The sequence below is a fragment of the Amblyraja radiata genome, chromosome 7 (genome assembly GCF_010909765.2).
Source record: "Amblyraja radiata isolate CabotCenter1 chromosome 7, sAmbRad1.1.pri, whole genome shotgun sequence".
In the NCBI taxonomy this organism is placed as follows: Eukaryota; Metazoa; Chordata; class Chondrichthyes; order Rajiformes; family Rajidae; genus Amblyraja; species Amblyraja radiata.
The window spans coordinates 77,583,212-77,602,995 of NC_045962.1; the positions used below are offsets into that span (position 1 = coordinate 77,583,212).

At 44.1% G+C, this 19,784-nt stretch overlaps 1 protein-coding gene across 1 annotated transcript in view; it reads left to right on the forward strand.

The window, feature by feature from the left end:
• LOC116975560 (contactin-associated protein-like 5) overlaps nt 1–19,784 on the forward strand; it is a 705,003-nt gene that overhangs the window by 86,013 nt on the left and 599,206 nt on the right. Inside the window, exon 2 of the mRNA XM_033024847.1 lies at nt 14,078–14,188. Coding sequence (XP_032880738.1) covers nt 14,078–14,188 — 111 coding nt within the window. The remainder of the gene's footprint in view (nt 1–14,077; nt 14,189–19,784) is intronic.

A 19,784-nucleotide genomic window follows, 5' to 3' on the forward strand; every position in this document is an offset into this window, starting at 1 on the left:
TAAGTTTCTATAAGATCCCCCCTCAATCTTCTAAATTCTAGCGAGTACAAACCGAGTCTATCCAGTCTTTCTTCATATGAAAGTCCTGACATCCCAGGAATCAGTCTGGTGAACCTTCTCTGTACTCCCTCTATGGCAAGAATGTCTTTCCTCAGATTAGGAGACCAAAACTGTACGCAATACTCCAGGTGTGGTCTCACCAAGACCCTGTACAACTGCAGTAGAACCTCCCTGCTCCTATACTCAAATCCTTTTGCTATGAATGCTAACATACCATTCGCCTTCTTCACTGCCTGCTGCACCTGCATGCCTACTTTTAATGACTGGTGTACCATGACACCCAGGTCTCGTTGCATCTCCCCCTTTCCTAATCGGCCACCATTCAGATAATAGTCTACTTTCCTGTTTTTGCCACCAAAGTGGATAACCTCACATTTATCCACATTATACTGCATCTGCCATGCATTTGCCCACTCACCCAGCCTATCCAAGTCACCTTGCAGCCTCCTAGCATCCTCCTCACAGCTAACACTGCCCCCCAGCTTCGTGTCATCCGCAAACTTGGAGATGTTGCATTCAATTCCCTCGTCCAAATCATTAATATATATCGTAAATAGCTGGGGTCCCAGCACTGAGCCTTGCGGTACCCCACTAGTCACTGCCTGCCATTGTGAAAAGGACCCGTTTACTCCTACTCTTTGCTTCCTGTCTGCCAGCCAGTTCTCTATCCACATCAATACTGAACCCCCAATGCCGTGTGCTTTAAGTTTGTATACTAATCTCTTATGTGGGACCTTGTCGAAAGCCTTCTGAAAGTCCAGATATAACACATCCACTGGTTCTCCCTTATCCACTCTACTAGTTACATCCTCGAAAAATTCTATAAGATTCGTCAGACATGATTTACCTTTCATAAATCCATGCTGACTTTGTCCAATGATTTCACCACTTTCCAAATGTGCTGCTATCCCATCTTTAATAACTGATTCTAGCAGTTTCCCCACTACCGACGTTAGACTAACTGGTCTGTAATTCCCCGTTTTCTCTCTCCCTCCCTTTTTAAAAAGTGGGGTTACATTAGTTACCCTCCAATCCTCAGGAACTACTCCAGAATCTAAAGAGTTTTGAAAAATTATCTCTAATGCATCCACTATTTCTGGGGCTACTTCCTTAAGTAGTCTGGGATGCAGCCTATCTGGCCCTGAGGATTTATCGGCCTTTAATCCATTCAATTTACCTAACACCACTTCCCGGCTAACCTGGATTTCACTCAGTTCCTCCATCTCATTTGACCCCCGGTCCCCTGCTATTTCCGGCAAATTATTTATGTCTTCCTTAGTGACGACAGAACCAAAGTAGCTATTCAATTGGTCTGCTATGTCCTTGTTCCCCATGATCAATTCACCTGTTTCTGACTGCAACGGACCTACATTTGTTTTAACTAATCTTTTTCTCTTCACATATCTATAAAAGCTTTTGCAGTCAGTTTTTATGTTCCCTGCCAGTTTTCTTTCATAATCTATTTTCCCTTTCCTAATTAAGCCCTTTGTCCTCCTCTGCTGGACTGAATTTCTCCCAGTCCTCTGGTTGGCTGCTTTTTCTGGCTAATTTGTACGCTTCATCTTTTGTTTTGATACTATCCCTGATTTCCTTTGTTATCCACGGATGCACTACCTTCCCTGATTTATTTTTTTGCCAAACTGGGATGAACAATTGTTATAGTTCATCCATGCAGTCTTTAAATGCCTTCCATTGCATATCCACCGTCAACCCATTAAGAATCAATTGCCAGTCTATCTTGGCCAATTCACGTCTCATACCCTCAAAGTTACCTTTCTTTAAGTTCAGGACCCTTGTTTCTGACTTAACAATGTCACTCTCCATCCTAATGGAGAACTCAACCATATTATGGTCACTCTTGCCCAAGGGGCCACGCACAACAAGACTGCTAACTAACCCTTCCTCATTACTCAATACACAATCTAGAATAGCCTGCTCTCTCGTTGGTTCCTCTACATGTTGGTTTAGAAACCTATCCCGCATACATTCCAAGAAATCCTCTTCTTCAGCACCCTTGCAAATTTGATTCACCCAATCTATATGTAGATTGAAGTCACCCATTATAACTGTTTTACCTTTGTTACACTCATTTCTAATTTCCTGTTTGATGCCATCCCCAACTCCACTACTACTGTTAGGTGGCCTGTACACAACTCCCACTAGAGTTTTGTGCCCCTTAGTGTTTCGCACCTCTACCCATATCGATTCCACATCCTCCAAGCTAATGTCCTTCCTTTCTATTGCGTTAATCTGCTCTCTAACCAGCAACGCTACCCCACCACCTTTCCCTTTCTGTCTATCCCTCCTGAATATTGAATATCCCTGGATGTTCAGCTCCCAGTCTTGGTCACCCTGGAGCCATGTCTCCGTGATCCCAACTATATCATAGTCATTAATAGCTATCTGCACATTCAACTCATCCACCTTATTACGAATGCTCCTTGCATTGAGACACAAAGCCTTCAGGCTTGTTTTTACAACACTCTTACCCCTTATACTATTATGTTGAAAAGTGGCCTTTTTGATTTTTGCCCTGGATTTGTCTGCCTGCCACATTTCACCTTGCTACCTATTGCTTCTACCCTCATTTTACACCCCTCTGTCTCTACGCTCACACGTTTAAGAAACCCTTTCCCTTTAACTCCATCCTCAAACTATCCCATTCGACACCCCACCCCCCTTATTCAGTTTAAAACCACCCGTGTAGCAGTGGCAAACCTGCCTGCCAGAATGCTGGTCCCCCACCTGTTAAGATGCAATCCGTCCCTTTTGTACAGTTCCCCCTTACCCCAAAACAGATCCCAGTGATCTAAGAATCTAAATCCCTGCCCCATGCACCAGTTCCTCAGCCACACGTTCAGGTCCCGTATCTCCCTGTTCCTGCTCTCGCCAGCACGAGGAACTGGAAGCAAACCGGAGATAACAACCCTGGAGGTCCTGCTTTTCAGCATTTTTCCGAGCTCTCTAAAGTCACGCTGCAGAATATTCATCCCTTTCTTTCCGACATCGTTTGTGCCGACATGCACTACCACTTCCGGCTGTTCACCTTCGTCCTTGAGGATTTTCTGCACTCTGTCCGTGACATCCTGGATCCTGGCACCAGGAAGGCAGCACACCATCCTCGAATCCCGTCTGTTGCCGCAGAAACCCCTGTCCGTACCTCTCTCAATGGAGTTTCCCACTACAATGCGTTGCCTGACTTAGGCCTTTTTGGTTTTGGCTCAACAGCCCTATCCACATCGCAAGCCAGTCCGCCACTCAGCGTAAAAACGTCTTCTGTCCCGACAGCTTCTAAGTGGGTGAACCTGTTCACAAGAGGTACAACACCCGGGGACGTAGGCATTCCATGCTTCCCTCCCTTTCTCACTGTCTCCCACCTTCTCTCTTCCAGTACCTTAGGTGTAACAATCTTACTGTAGGACTTGTCGAGGAACGACTCAGTTTCTCGGACGAACCTGAGGTCATCCACTTGCTTCTCCAGTTCCCCAACACGGTCCTTCAGGAGCTCTACCTGGATGCACTTCTCGAATTTGTAGCAGCCAGAGGCACCAGCGGTGTCCTTGACCTCCCACATACTGCAAGCATCGCACTGAATCTGCTTGCCTGACATCTCCTTCTTTCGCTCCTCACTCATACAAACTCCGCTTCGAGAGCACCCGTAGTCAAGGTCAAACCCGGGTCTCTGGCGTCGTAAGGCAGCAACTCTACTGCTCTGCCAATGTGTAGTCCTCGCCCATCCACTTTATTACAGAATTAACCTTTCACTCCTTCATCCAGTAATTTTACATTCACCTTGTACTTTGGTGATCATGAGGAGGAATAACTTTAACCATAGGGTGGCGAATCTGTGGAATTTGTGGCCACAGGCTGCTGTGGAGGCCAAGATATTGGATACCTTTAAAGCAGGCACAGATAGGTTCTTGATTAGTAAGAAAGTCAAAGGGAGAAACAGGAGAATGGGGTTGTGAGGGAAAAATAGATCAGCCTCGATTAAATGGCGGAGTAGATCGATGGGCCGAATGGGCTTATTCTGCTGCTATCTCTTATGGTATTATAATCAAAATTTAAGCAAATTAAATATCTCAATTCAGCATTAAAGTTGTGTAGAGTAAACAGAATTGAATAGTAACAGATTGGATGTATACAATGAAGGATAGGAAAGGGTTAGAGAAACATGGGCCAGCACTGGGGAAGATAGGACTAGTTTGGATGGACCATCATGGTTAGCATGGATGAGTAGGAATGAAGTGCCTGTTTCTGTGCTGAATGACTCTATAACTCAATAACTCTGGCAGCATAGGAAATTGGCTGATGTTTCCTTGAAGCAGGTGTTGCCATTGATGGATCTTGAAATAACAGAGAAAGCAGAGTTGGATATTCTGAGTTGGGTGTTCCACAGATAGAATTGAGTTAGCTCTGCTACCATTGACGGAGTGCAACGATGAGGGGTGGGGTTGTGGTATTGCGGGAGTGGGGATCAAAGCACTGAACCCCATGCATGTGAAGTCCATGCTTGCAACAGCAACATTACAATAAAATTATTTTGATGTCCATTTCGAATTGTCTTCACTTGATTCCCAATTCCACTATAATGTCCCACCTGGGCGCACACACATCTCCCCCTTTCCTCTTGCCTTCTTCCACCTATATTCCGCCACATCTCACATCTCTTCTATCTGTATCTCACACCTTTTATCTTTTCATCTCTGGCCATCCCCTGTCAACTAAACCCCCCCCCCATCCTCATCTGTATCCACCCATCACTTGCCAGAAGATAAACGCAAACTGCTGGAGTAACTCAGCGGGACAGGCAGCGGTGTGATTTGTACATTCTCCTGGATTCTGTGATTAAAGTGTTATTATTATAAAAATTATTATTTTTCAGTCAATGAGCAAGGAACTGAAGAACCAACAGCAACTGTGCACACAACCTCTTTCTTATGTTGTGTAGGTTGCTATCCTTGCTTTATATCCATTCTGCACTAGCGACCTATAGTAAGAAATAAAATGACGCAATCTGTTGAAGTAATTTAATAGGTCAGGCTGCATCTCAGGAGAACAAGAATAGGCGACGTTTCAGGTCAAGACCCTTCATCAGACTGAGGGTCAGGGAGGGGGGCGCTAGAGGTATGGGAAGGTACAGAACAAACAGAGCCTGCATCACTTGCCAGACTTTGTCCCACCCCTATCTTTCTTCTCGGTGGCCGATTAAGAAAAGGGGGGGATGCAACGAGACCTGGGTGTCATGGTACACCAGTCATTGAAAGTAGGCATGCACGTGCAGCAGGCAATGAAGAAAGCGAATGGTATGTTAGCACTCATAGCAAAAGGATTTGAGTATAGGAGCAGGGAGGTTCTACTGCAGTTGTACAGGGTCTTGGTGAGACCACACCTGGAGTATTGCGTACAGTTTTGGTCTCTTAATCTGAGGAAAGACATTCTTGCCATAGAGGGAGTACAGAGAAGGTTCACCAGACTGATTCCTGGGATGTCAGGACTTTCATATGAAGAAAGACTGGATAGACTCGGTTTGTACTCGCTAGAATTTAGAAGATTGAGGAGGGATCTTATAGAAACTTACAAAATTCTGAAGGGGTTGGACAGGCTAGATGCAGGAAGATTGTTTCCGATGCTGGGGAAGGCCACAACAAGGGGTCACAGTTTAAGGATAAGGGGGAAATCTTTTAGGACCGAGATGAGGAAAACATTTTTCACACAGAGAGGTGAATCTCTGGAATTCTCTGCCACAGAAGGTAGTTGAGGCCAGTTCGTTGGCTATATTTAAGAGGGAGTTAGATGTGGCCCTTGTGGCTAAAGGTATGGAGAGAAGGCAGGTACAGGATACTGAGTTGGATGATCAGCCATGATCATATTGAATGGCGGTGCAGGCTCGAAGGGCCGAATGGCCTACTCCTGCACCTATTTTCTATGTTTCTATGTTTCTATGTTCTCCACGTGTCTGCGTGGGTTTTCACCAAGTGCTCCGATTCCCTCCCACACTCCAAAGACATGCAGATTTGTAAGCTAATTTGGCTTCTGTAAATTATCCAAAGCGTGCAGGATGGAGCTAGTGTTAACATAGAAAATAGGTGCAGGAGTGGGCCCTTCAAGCCAGCACCACCATTCAATTTGATCATGGCTGATCATCCAAAATCAGTACCCCGTTCCTGCTTTTTCCCCCCATATCTGTTGATTCTGTGTACCGGGACAGCTGGCTGTAACGGACTCTGTGGGCCGAAGGGCCTGCTTCCACGCTGTATCTCTAAACTAAACGTGGAATTTAAATTTGACTGATACAGTATCAACTGAATTGTTGAATTAAAAAATGGGATGAACAGGTGGTTTGTACAGGGTCTTGGTGAGACCACACCTGGAGTATTGCGTACAGTTTTGGTCTCTTAATCTGAGGAAAGACATTCTTGCCATAGAGGGAGTACAGAGAAGGTTCACCAGACTGATTCCTGGGATTTCAGGACTTTCATATGAAGAAAGACTGGGTAGACTCGGTTTGTACTCGCTAGAATTTAGAAGATTGAGGGGGGATCTTATAGAAACTTACAAAATTCTTAAGGGGTTGGACAGGCTAGATGCAGGAAGATTGTTCCCGATGTTGGGGAAGTCCAGAACAAGGGGTCATAGTTTAAGGATAAGGGGGAAGTCTTTTAGGACCGAGATGAGAAAAACATTTTTCACACAGAGAGTGGTGAATCTCTGGAATTCTCTGCCACAGAAGGTAGTTGAGGCCAGTTCATTGGCTATATTTAAGAGGGAGTTAGATGTGGCCCTTGTGGCGAAAGGGATCAGGGGGTATGGAAAGAAGGCAGGTACAGGATACTGAGTTGGATGATCAGCCATGATCATATTGAATGGCGGTGCAGGCTCGAAGGGCCGAATGGCCTACTCCTGCACCTATTTTTTATGTTTCTATGTTTCTAGTTTTCTCTCCCCGTCCAACAATCAGTCTGAAGAAGGGTCCCCACCTGAAAGGTCGCCTATCCATGTTCTCCTGACCCATTGAGTTACTTCAACACATTTTAATTCTTGCTATAGGTTGTTAGAAAGCAGTTGTGTGCACAGTTGCTGTTGGTTCTTTAGTTCCTTGCTCATTGACTGAAAAATAATATTTTTTACAACTCTTTCATCACAGAATCCAGGAGAATGTACAAGTCACACAAGAACCTGAGACCATAGCCTCAGAATAAAAGGACGTACCTTTAGAAAGGAGATGAGAAATGTCTTTATGTCAGAAGGTGGAGAATCTGTGGAATTCATTGCCACAGACGACTTTCTTCTCGGTGGCCGATTAGGAAAAGGGGGGGATGCAACGAGACCTGGGTGTCATGGTACACTAGTCATTGAAACTAGGCATGCAGGTGCAGCAGGCAATGAAGAAAGCGAATGGTATGTTAGCACTCATAGCAAAAGGGAGAAGGCAGGAGAATGGGGTTGAGAAGGAAAGATAGATCAGCCATGATTGAATGGCGGAGCAGACTAGATGGGCTGAATGGTCTAATTCTGCCCCGAGAACTTATGAACACTGTTTTGCAACATTAAAAAGGCCGTATGCATGCAAATGATGTTACTTATACACTGTGTGAGGATTTAACCAAACAAGTCATTTTCTGTGTGTGCGAATTTACATTCATGAGTTTTTCAACCGTGTCAGTAACAAGTAATTGTTAATGTGTTTCTTGTTTGTTTGAAAAAAAATGTGATCATTTAATTGGTGATTTGTGTTTAATTATCATGGGGTGCAAGGAAACAGGCAGGAAAATATATGGAGTCAACTTGCAGAGCGTAACCTACAGTTATGTAGGAACTTTGTGTGGAAAATATTAATCTGTCCAGAGGATTCCAGTCTAAACGGTACAGTAAAACATGAGATAGAACAGCTAGATTCAGAAAATGTTGAAGGTAAATGGAGCAATATATTCTTGCGAAGTAATTAGTCTGGGTAATAAGGTATCACAAGACAGCATTTGAACTGAATGAAGAGTTTCTTTTGTTGAAGCATCTATTAAAACCTCCGTCAAATGGTTAGCTATGTTAAAAGCTAAATAGGATGATGTGTTACATTACCAATGGATTGCAATATACATTGTAGAAATATTGCTGCATATTCAAGATGTATTCAAGAGAGAGTGAGATATAGCTCTTTGGGCTAACGGAATCAAGGGATGTGGGGAAAAAGTGGGAGCGGGGTGCTAATTCTGGACGATCAGCCATGACATTGAATGGCGGTGCTGGCTTGAAGGGCCAAATGGCCTACTTCTGCACCTGCTTTGTTTGTTTCTATAAGACTATGCACAATTTTCTGATTTTGAAACCTAAGCAAGTTGCTGTCAAGATGTTCAAAACTACATTTCTACCGCCTCCTGCAGCCGCCCTTGAGGGCGCAGATAGTAAGACCCCCTCCGGTTCTCCTTCGTGGGCCTTTTCCTTCCTCCTCCTCTCCGATTGCCAGTCTTCAGGAGCCAGACTCTCCGGGTGGATATCCTAGTTTTTTGAGGATTGGTGGACCTCTTTCTGGATCAAGACATTTAGAGTTGGTATAAGAACATGAGAAATAGAAGCCGGGTGAATAGTGTGTAGGCTAGTGTACGGGGATCACTAGGCGGTGCGGTCTAGGTGGGCCGAAAGGCCTGTTTGCACGCTGTATCTTTAACCTATACTGAACTGAACTAAACCACCAATGTAGATGAAAAGGCACGATCATTTTAAATGGCCGAGCAGCTTAAATATGGCCTACTCCTATTTTTAATTTCCGTGTTTCAATTCTTTTGCTGTAAAGTTAAACATGTTATTCACCTTCCTGTCACGTTCGTCACATATTGGCAATCAATGTACTGCAGAATTGTGCGATTGCCTGATCTGTTTCTTTCTGCTGTTACACACGCCACACTGTTAAATATAAAATACAACTTAATTTGCAATATCCTCTCAGACATAACATCAATTGGCGTGGATAATATCCCAGGCATCGTGTGTGCATTTAAAAAGCCAAGAATGAAACATCCAATTGGTATTTATTGAGGGGAAAAAACCCCAATTTATTTGAAGATGTGGATCTTTAAAGATCATTCATTTTGTACGTGGATTTTAGTGACCGACCCATAATTCAATATGAAGCTGATGGTTTATGCTGTGGTTCCAATAATTTGGTGGTTCCACAGTGTGATTTTTGGTATCAAACTTCTGAATATTAACTCGCAATGAAATAACACTGACCTGGGCTCCACAGATTCACCACCCCCTGACTAAAGACATTTCTCCTCATCTCCTTCCTAAAAGAACATCCTTTAATTCTGAGGCTATGACCTCCAGTCTTAGACACTCCCATGAGTGAAAATATTCTCCCTATTCAAGCCTTTCTTGATTAGTAAAGGTGTCCGAGGTTATGGGGAGAAGGCAGGAGAATGGGGTTAGGAGGGAGGGATAGATCAGCCATGATTGAATGGAGGAGTAGACTTGATGGGCCGAATGGCCTAATACTACTCTTATTCCTTTTCTCCTTATGACCTTATACATAGGGTACGTATTTAGCAGGAAATTATCTATGAGTGAATGGCAATCGCCGGTCATGTGTGGCACAGAGGCACAGCTGGTAGAGTTGCTGCCTCACAGCACCAGAGACCTGGGTTCAATACTGACCTTGGGTGCCCTCTACGTGGAATTTGAATGTTCTCCCTGTGATCTGCCAAGTGCTTTGTTTTCCTCCCACATCCCACAGATGTGCGAGTTTGTAGGTTAATTGGCCTCTGCAAAATTTGCCCTCTAGTGTGTAGGGCGTGGATGAGAAAATGGGATAACACAGAACTACTGTGAACGGGCGATCGATTGTCGGCATGGACTCGGCAGGCCGAGGGGCATGTTTTAATGCTGCATCTTTAAACTCTAATCATTCTAAACTCTAAATAAGAGATGGTCAATAACATTAAAGCATATTGGATACATATTACCAGAGGACATCAAATATGAGAGGGCAATAGCTTTATGAGCAGCAAATTTTAAAGGGGATGTGCTGGGCAACTTTTTTTTACACAGAGGGTGGTGAGTGCCTGGAACACGCCGTCAGGGGTGGTGGTTGAGGCAGATACAATAGCGGCATTCAAGAAACTTGTGGATGTGCAGGTAATGGAGAGATGTGGGTTATGTGCAGGTAGTTAAGAGATGGTCTTGAATCATAGGTACACAAAAATGCTGGAGAAACTCAGCGGGTGCAGCAACATCTATGGAGCGAAGGAAATAGGTAACGTTTCGAGCCAAAACCCTTCTTCAGACTGATAGGGGGTGGCGGGGAGAAGGAAGGAAAAAGGAGGAGGAGGAACCCGAGGGCTGGGGGACGGGAGGAGACAGCCCGAGGGCTGAGGAAGGGGAGGAGACATCATGTCTTGAATCATGTTGGGCACAAACATTGTGGGTCAAAGGTACTGTTCTTGTGCTGTATTACATGTCCACACCTAGATGTAGATTTACACCTGTACCTGCATCCAAGCACACTTGTATGGCATATTGTAGGACTCTGGTATTTAGTTTAGTTTAGTGATACAACAAGGAAACAGGCCCTTCAGCCTAACGAGTCCGTGCTGACCAACAATTATCTGTACACTAATTCTACCCTATGTTATCGGGATAATCTACAGAAACCATATTACAAACCTACAAATCTTTGGAATGTGGGTGGTCACCGGGAGAACGTGCAAACTCCGTACAGACAGTGCTAGTATCATTGGGATAATGTCATGAGACTCTAGCCTGAAGGCAGAATCAATAATCCAGAAACAAGAGTTTAAAGAGACGTCGAACAGCATAATAGACACAGAATTTAAACTCGGCTAATTAAATAAAAGACTTCATTCCATTCCAGTTGTCACAAACACTCATTTCCTTTTCTGATGCCCTAAAGGAAGGGAGATGTGCTGATTTGTACGTGAGCCAATTTGTGACAAGAACTTTAGGCTCATATCAGCTCCCTAGAATAGCAAGCAATGCAGTCAGTTTGGGACCAGTACAGAGTGGACAATGAATGGTGGATTTGCCTGCCAAGGAATCAAATCAAAACATGAAACTTGGAGCCCATTAAAACGTTGACATTTGGGTATTATGGCTTCAAAGTGCTATTCAAAGAATAAAACCCAAACAAAATAATAATAATAATAATAATAATAATAATATATCTTTTATTGTCATTGCACGTCAGTGCAACGAGATTTAGTGTGCAGCTCCACTGATGTACAAAATTGTATAATACAAAATTGTGTTACTCCCAGAATAATTTAGTGATGCAAAACATGATCTGAGTTTTGCAACATCACTTATCAAAGTGGGATGAGACAAATTTTCCATCGAGCCCTCTTAATCTATTTTAGTTGGAGGATGAGACAATTAGTTATCGTTTTGCATATGCATTAAATGAGCACAATTTGTTTTGAAACTGTTAGCCATTTTGAATGAGTGTGTTCACTGTAAGCCATCTGTCTTGACAGAAGCTGTGCCTGTGAATATTTATGATCTGCTAAACGTTAGAATCTTCAAGTACTGTAGCTGTTGAATTTCTCACCTGTATATTAGAGTCTTGGAAGTTTATGATTTTCCCCGTGTCCAGTTCAGGTTGCCCGAGTCATTCCAGGTACCCTGGAAGCTACCTGTGTGATTATTTCGTTCAGTTTAGTTTTTGTGTTTTATGTTTAGTGAAGCAGTGTGGAAGCAGGCCCTTCAGCATCCCGTGTTCACACTGACCCGTTCACACTAGTTCTATGTTCTCGCACTTTCTCATCCGCTCCCTGCACACCAGGAGGAATTTACAGTAGATCATTAATCGTACAATTTACAGTAGATAAACAAACCCACACATCTCTGCGATGTGGGAGGAAACCAGAGCACCCAGAGGAAACCCATGCGGTCACATGGAGAACGCAGTCACAAGAGATTAGCGGGTCCCTTTCAGAATGGCAGGATGTGACTAGTGGGGTACCGCAAGGCTCAGTGCTGGGACTGCAGCTTTTTACAATATACATTAATGATTTAGATGAAGGGATTAAAAGTAACATGAGCAAATTTGCAGATGACACAAAGCTGAGCGGCAGTGTGAACTGTGAGGAGGATGCTATGAGGATGCAGGATGACTTGGACAGGTTGGGTGAGTGGGCAGATGCATGGCAGATGCAGTTTAATGTGGATAAATGTGAGGTTATCCACTTTGGTGGCAAAAATAGGAAGGCAGATTATTATCTAAATGGTGTCAAGTTGGGATAAGGGGAAGTACAACGAGATCTTGGGGGTCCTTGTTCATCAGTCACTGAAAGAAAGCATGCAGGTGCAGCAGGCAGTGAAGAAATCAAATAGCATGTTGGCCTTCATGACAAGAGGAGTTGAGTATAGGAGCAAAGAGGTCCTTCTGCAGTTGTACAGGGCCCTAGTGAGACCACACCTGGGGTACTGGGTACAGTTTTGGTCTCCAAATTTGAGGAAGGACATTCTTGCTATTGTGTGAGTGCAGCATAGGTTTACAAGGTTAATTCCTGAGATGGTGAGACGGTCATATATTGACAGAATGGAGAAGCTGGGCTTGTATACTCTGGAATTTAGAAGGATGAGAGGGGTTCTTATTGAAACATGTAAGGTTCTTAAGGGTTTAGACATGCTAGAGGCAGGAAACGTGTTCCTGATATGGGGGGAGTCTAGAACCAGGGGCCACAGTTTAAGAATAAGGGGTAGGTCATTTAGAACGGAGATGAGGAAAAACGTTTTCACACAGAGGGTTGTGAATCTGGGGAATTCTCCGCCTCAGAAGGCAGTGGAGGCCAATACTCTGGATGCTTTCAAGAGAGAGTTATATAGAGCTCTTAAAGATAGCAGGGTCAAGGGATATGGGGAGAAGGCAGGAACGGGGAACTGATTGTGGATGATCAGCCATGATTACAGTGAATGACGGTGCTGGCTCGAAGGGCCGAATGGCCTACTCCTGCACCTATTGTCTATTGTCTATTGTTCTGCTTTACAAAACCTGAAGTGTTCCCAAGCGAAGATTGCCGAGAGTTTTAAGTCTCAGTAAAAATCACTGATAATTTATCCTGGTTAGGCAGCATCTCAGGAGAAAAGGAATAGGTGACGTTTTGGGTCAAGATCCTTTTAACTGTATATTGGTACATATGATGATGATAAACCAACACAAGTTCAATACCAAAACCTGTTTATCTAATATTTTTCCTGGTTCTGATAAAAGATTATCTGAATGAGGTCTGAGGAATCCAGGAGGAGGTGTAGATTTGAGGTGAGTTAAGATGTCTTGCCTCAGATGATGGCAAACCAGTGGCATTCTCTCCCACTTAAAGCAGTTGAAGCCAAATCATTAAATATATTTAAGGTGTGTAGGAAGGGATTTGCAGATGCTGTTTTACACTGAAGATAGACACAAAATGCTGGGGTAATTCAACGGGTCAGGCAACATCTCTGGAAACAAGGAATAGGTGATGTTTCAAGTCGAGACCCTTCAGACTGAGAGTCAGGGAAGAGGGAAACTAGAGATATGAATATATTCAAGATATTGTTGTGGGATAGGAATCGAGGGATACGAAAAGAAGGCTGGATCAGAAAACTGAACGAATGATTGCCCAAAACCATGTTCCAGACCTGTACTGCTGGTGGCCAAAATGGTATTGACTGGGAAGCAGGCCAGAAGGACAGAATGGCCTCCTACTGTGTCCATTTTCTGTTACAATGAAGTGGTAACTATTTCTATTCACTCAGCTACCTGGTGCGTTGAGTATTTCCAGCCTTTTATGCTTGTATTTCAATGTTGCAGCATATGGATTGCCCTAGATTGTTAAGGATTCTTTTATATGCTCTTAGTTCAACAAATTGCGTAGATTTGTGTTTGCAGAATGTCAGCGATTTCTGCTTGGTGATCTTCTTGGTCTCCAGAGACTTAATTAAAATTCTGTGCTGCACTTGTAAACAGCAGAAGCATATTGTGCAGTTAATTGATTTAAATGTAATGCTTTTCTTCATCTGGCAGATGACTGTGATGATCACTTGGTGTCTGATTTGCCTCAGTTGGTGTTCGATTCCGCCTCCGTGCTGTCAAGCAGTCACAGGCCTGGCTTTGCAAAGCTGAACAGGCGAGATGGTAAGATATGGATCAGCGATCAACGACTGTTCATGAAAATGCCGGCTGTCTTAAATAATTGTCTTTCCACTGACTGGATAGCCTGCAACAGGAGCTTTTCACTGTACCTCGGTACACGTGACGCTGAATGAAACTGAAACTGATCACAATGAGGGAATAAAAGACATATATTCAGTTTAATGATCTTACAGAGGTGTATAAAGTCATGATCGGGTCTCTTTCCCAGAGAAGGTGAGTCGAGGATCAGCGGAGATAGGTTTAAGGTGAAACATAGAAAAATAGAAAATAGGTGCTGGAGGAGGCCATTCGGCCCTTCGAGCCAGCACTGCCATTCATTGTGATCATGGCTGATCGTCCCCTATCAATAACCCATGCCTGCCTTCTCATTATATCCCTTGACTCCTCTAGCCCCAAGAGCTCTATCTAACTCTCTCTTAAATCCATCCGGTGACTTGACCGCCACTGCCCTCTGTGGCAGGGAATTCCATAAATCCACAACTCTTTGGGTGAAAACGTTTTTTCTCACCTCAGTCTTAAATGACCTCCCCTTTATTTTCCTTTGAAGGGGAAAAGATTTAATCTGAACCTGAGAGGTAACTTTAGCACTCAAAGGGTGGTGAATGTTTGGAACAACTGCCAGAGGAGGTGGTTAAGGTAGGGACTATCACAACATTTATGAAACAGATACATGGATAGGACAGGTTTGGAGGGATATGGGCCAAAGGCAGGCAGGTGGGACTAGTGTAGCTGGGACATGTTGGCAAGTTTGGACAAGTTGGGCCGAAGGGCCTGTTTTAACATTGTATGACTCCAAGTATAAAAGTTTCAGTGCTACGACCTTTCCTTCAAGCAATGCATAGAATGAAGTTAGACTTTTTGCCCCTTTCCTCTGTAGACCTTTTCTCCATATGACATTGGAGGTCATTGTCCATCATGTCTATGGCTGCTTACAGATTAATCCGCTATACCCATGCATTTGAGTACAGAGGTTGGGAGGTCATGTTATGGTTATAAGACGTTGGTGAGGCCACATTCAGTTTTGGACACTTTGTTACAGGAACAATGTTGTAAATCTTGGAAGAGTTCAGAGAAGATTTACCAGCACGCTGCCAGGACTTGAGGGACTGCGCTATAGCGGGAGGTTGAGCATGGGGGCTTTATTACTTGGAGCTCAGGAGGATGAGGGGTGATCTTACAGAGATGTGCAAAATCATGAGAGGAAGATCTCGGGTAAACACACAGAATCTTTTGCCCAGAGTAAGGGAGTCGAGAACCAGAGGGCATGAGTTTACGATGAATGGGGAAAGATTTAATGGGACCTGAAGCGTGACTTTTTTACACAGAAGCTGCCGGAGGAAGTATTCGATGTAGGTACTATCGCCATGTTTAAGATGCTGGGGACTAGTGAAGAGGGGGCATGTTGGTCGGCGTGGGGACGTTTGGCTGTTTCCACACTGTATCATTCTATGACTGTCTATGCATTGCTAATCATCCATTGTAATCGTGTATAGATGATTTACCTGGATAATAATTAAATCAAAGTTTTTCACTGCATCTTAGTGCGCATGACAATGAAAATCCAATAACCCAATTTTCCCTTTCATTTATAACCATATAACCATATAACCATATAACAATTACAGCACGGAAACAGGCCATCTCGGCCCTACAAGTCCGTGCCGAACAACTTTTTTCCCTTAGTCCCACCTGCCTGCACTCATACCATAACCCTCCATTCCCTTCTCATCCATATGCCTATCCAATTTATTCTCGTCATATTCACCCAGATACTCTACCGACATTTATAATGGCCAATGTATCTGTTAACTCACTTGACTTTGGTTAGGCTACATTACAGGGAGAAGGTGGTGGCTTTGGAGGGGGTCCAGAGGAGATTCAGCAGAATGATGCAGGTATTTGGGGGTATTAGGTATTACAGGGAGAGGTTGGACAGACTTGGTTTGTTTTCTCTGGACTAGACAAGGAGGAATGTAGGTTGAGGGAAGACCTAATAGAACCTTCCCAGAATGGAATAGTCAAATACTAGAGGGTTTAGTTTTAAGGTTTTAAGGAGATGTGAGGGGAAAGCATTTTGAACAGAGGGTGTGTAATAGGCAGGAATGCACTGCTGGGGTTGGAGATTCAGATGCGATAGTGGGATTTAAGATACTTTTGGAAAGGCATATAGATATGCAGGAAAAGGTCATCGGGGTAGGAGCAGAATTAGGACATTCGGCCCATCAAGTCTACTCCGCCATTCGATCATGGCTCATCTATTGCTCCCTCCTAACCGCATTCTCTTGCCTTCTCCCCATAACCCCTGAAACCCGTACTAATCAAGAATCTATCTATCTCTGCCTTAAAAATATCTATTGCCTTCTGTGGCTAAGAATTCCACAGATTCACCACACTCACACTAAAGAAATTCCTCCTCATCTCCTTCTGAAAGGAATGTCCATTAATTCTATGGCTAGGACCTCTAGTCCTAGACTCTACCACTAGTGAAAACACCCTCTCTGCATCTACTCTATCCAAGCCTTTCACTGTTCGGCAAGTTTCAATGAGGACCCCCTCATTCTTCTAAACTCCAGCGAGTACAGTCCCAGTGCCGACAAACGCTCAGCATATGTTAAGGGAGAGATATGGATTATGTGCAGGTAGATCAAAGAAGGCATCATGTTCAACGCAGACCTTGTGGGCCCAAGAGCCTGTTCTTGTGCTGTACTGTTCTATGTTCTGGTACAGCACAGGAAGTGGCCCATCTCCTACCGGGCGGCAAAGTGGCGCAGTGGTAGAGTTGCTGCGTTACAGCGCTTGCAGTGGCGAAGACCCGGGTTCGATCCCGACTACGGGTGCTGTCTGTATGCAGTATGTACGTTCTCCCCGTGACCTGCGCGGGTTTTCTCCGAGATCTTCGGTTTCCTCCCACGCTCTAAATACGTACAGGTTTGTAGTTAATTGGCTTGGCAAATGTAAAAATTGTCCCTAGTGTGTGTAGGATAGTGTTAATGTGCAGGGATCGCTGGTCAGCGCGGACCCCGTGGGCCCAAGGGCCTGTTCTCGTGCTGTATCTCTAAACTAAACAAAAACATCTCCCCCCTCCCCCCACTCTGTTATGATAAGGGTTTAGTTTTATCAAAGGTTCCCTGTCCTACTGTTTGTGTTACAGATATTTAAAACATTTTAATTGTGATTACTAATGACGCCTCTGAGGAAGAATTCGTGAGCTTAATGTCTTTTGGTTCATTAAAGAATATCCCCAGATACCCTAATCTCCTATCATAATATCAAACAGCTTTTTAAATCTGCCCAGCGTATTAGTGTGCACTAATCTATTTCAAGTCATTACCATTTCTCGAGTAAATACATGCTTCACAATATTTATTTGGAAGAGATTTAAAAACTTGATCTCACCTGCCAAATGGCTCTGAGGGATGTTAAAAGTGCACATTTGACTATAGAAATACCCATTGGGAATCTTCCTCATGACTTGGTCAATATTCCTCCCTTGGATTGTACTACAGACAGATGAATTGGCTATTCTTTATAAGAATTGTAAGAAAGGGCAGCACAGCAGTGGAGCTACTGCCTTATAGCGCCAGAGACCCGGGTTCGATCCTGACTATGGGTGTTGTCTGTACGGAGTTTGTACGCTCTTTTGTTTCCTCCCACACTCCAAAGACGTACAGGTATGTAGGCTAATTGACTTGGTACAAATGTATAAATGTAAAATTGTCCCTAGTGTGTGTGTAGGGTAGTGTGTGTAGGGTAGGGTAGTGCCACTTGGCGATTTTTTCCGGCGACTGCCGGCATCATTGACTGACGTATCAGGTCACCAAAAAATATGCGGCGTGATGGCGCATGTGATGGCGTATGACCCGCTGTGTTTTTTCAAGTGTCGCAAAAAAAATTTTTGTCGGCGCTGGGTTTTGAAATGTTCAAAATCTTTTGCCGACCCTGATATGACGCCGGCAGTCGCTGAAAAAAATTGGGACAGGCCCTTTAATGTGCGGGGATCGCTGGCCGGTGCAGAATGGGTGGGCCGATGGGCCTGCTTCCATGCTGTATCTCTAAACTAAGCTGAAACAAATTGCTGCAGCATTTATACTTATAATAACACATTACAGCAGGGACACAGGTACCGCAATATGCATCTCTGAAATTATTCTAGTAGGCTGTAATATTAGAACACAGAACATTAAACACAACAACAGACCATTCGGCCCACAATGTCTGTGCCAAAAATGATGCCGAGACCAACTCTGATCTACCAGCACATACAGCAATCCATTCCCCTCCATTCCCTGCATATCTATGTGCCTAACCAAAAGTCCCTTGAATGCCACTATTGTATCCGTCTTCACCAGCAACCCGGTGGTGAGTTCCAGGCACTCACCACCCTCTGTGTTTAAAAAAAGAACTTGCCCCGCGCATATCCTTTGAATTTTGCCCGTCTCACCTTAAAGCGGACATGAATGATACTGTATTATCACATGTGACATGTCACAGTGAAATTCTTTGTCTTGCATACCATGCACAAGATATGCAAAGAGTTGCCGAATAGAGAGCGATGACAAAGTTGCAAAGAGTTCAATGCAGTCCCAATGTTCCATCTTCGTCTCGGGCACCCTCCCACGGCGAGCCCCTCTTTGTTCTATGCAGCCCCCCCTCCCCACACCATGACCCTCTTTGTTCTCTTGATTCCTCCCTCGACAGACCTCCGGCACCCACTGCTAGCCCGCCCGACCTCCGACACCCACGCGACCCCTTTTTTTGTTCTGTTTTATGTTCTTCCCCTTTGATGCTCCAGCTATTGATTGCCCTTTGTGGCAGGTCGAACATTGCGATTCCAAGGGATAAATACAGGTATTTCCTTTCATTAGTATGAATGAACATCACCCGATCCTATAATGGCTGTGCAGAAAGATTCACACAAACAGGGCAAGGTTAACTAGACTAGGACAGTGTTCAAATCCCCAGGGTCCATCCGTTTCTCCTTAACTATCTGGTGTGTCATGAATATTAACAGATATTCACAGAAAACTTGCACCATAGAGGCATCCTGTCAGATCTGTGTTGGTATTCTAACCCTAAGAGACTTCTCAATGCCACGTTTAGTTTAAAGATACGACGAGGAAACAGGCCTTTCAGCCCACTGAGTCCACACTGACAAGCGATCATCCATACTGTTGTTCTACCCTACACACCAGGGACAATTTACAGCAACCGAATAACCTACAAACCTACACATCATTGGAATATGGGCCGGTACTGTTCTAGATTTATGTACACATTTTAAAATATAATTTACTCTTGCTAAATGATTGTTGCAAAATTAGGCCATTCGGCCCATCTAGTCTACCCCGCCATTCAATCGTGGCTGATCTAACTTTTCCCACTCAACCCCTTTCTCCATCCTTCCCCCCCCCATAACCTCTGACACCCAAACTAATCAATAATCTGACAATCTCTGCCTCAAGAATATCCATTGTCTTGGCCTCCACAGTTGAATTCCACAGTTTCACCACCCTCTGGCAGAAGAAATTCCTCCTCATCTTATTTCTAATGGTACGTCCTTTAATTCCGAGGCTGTGGC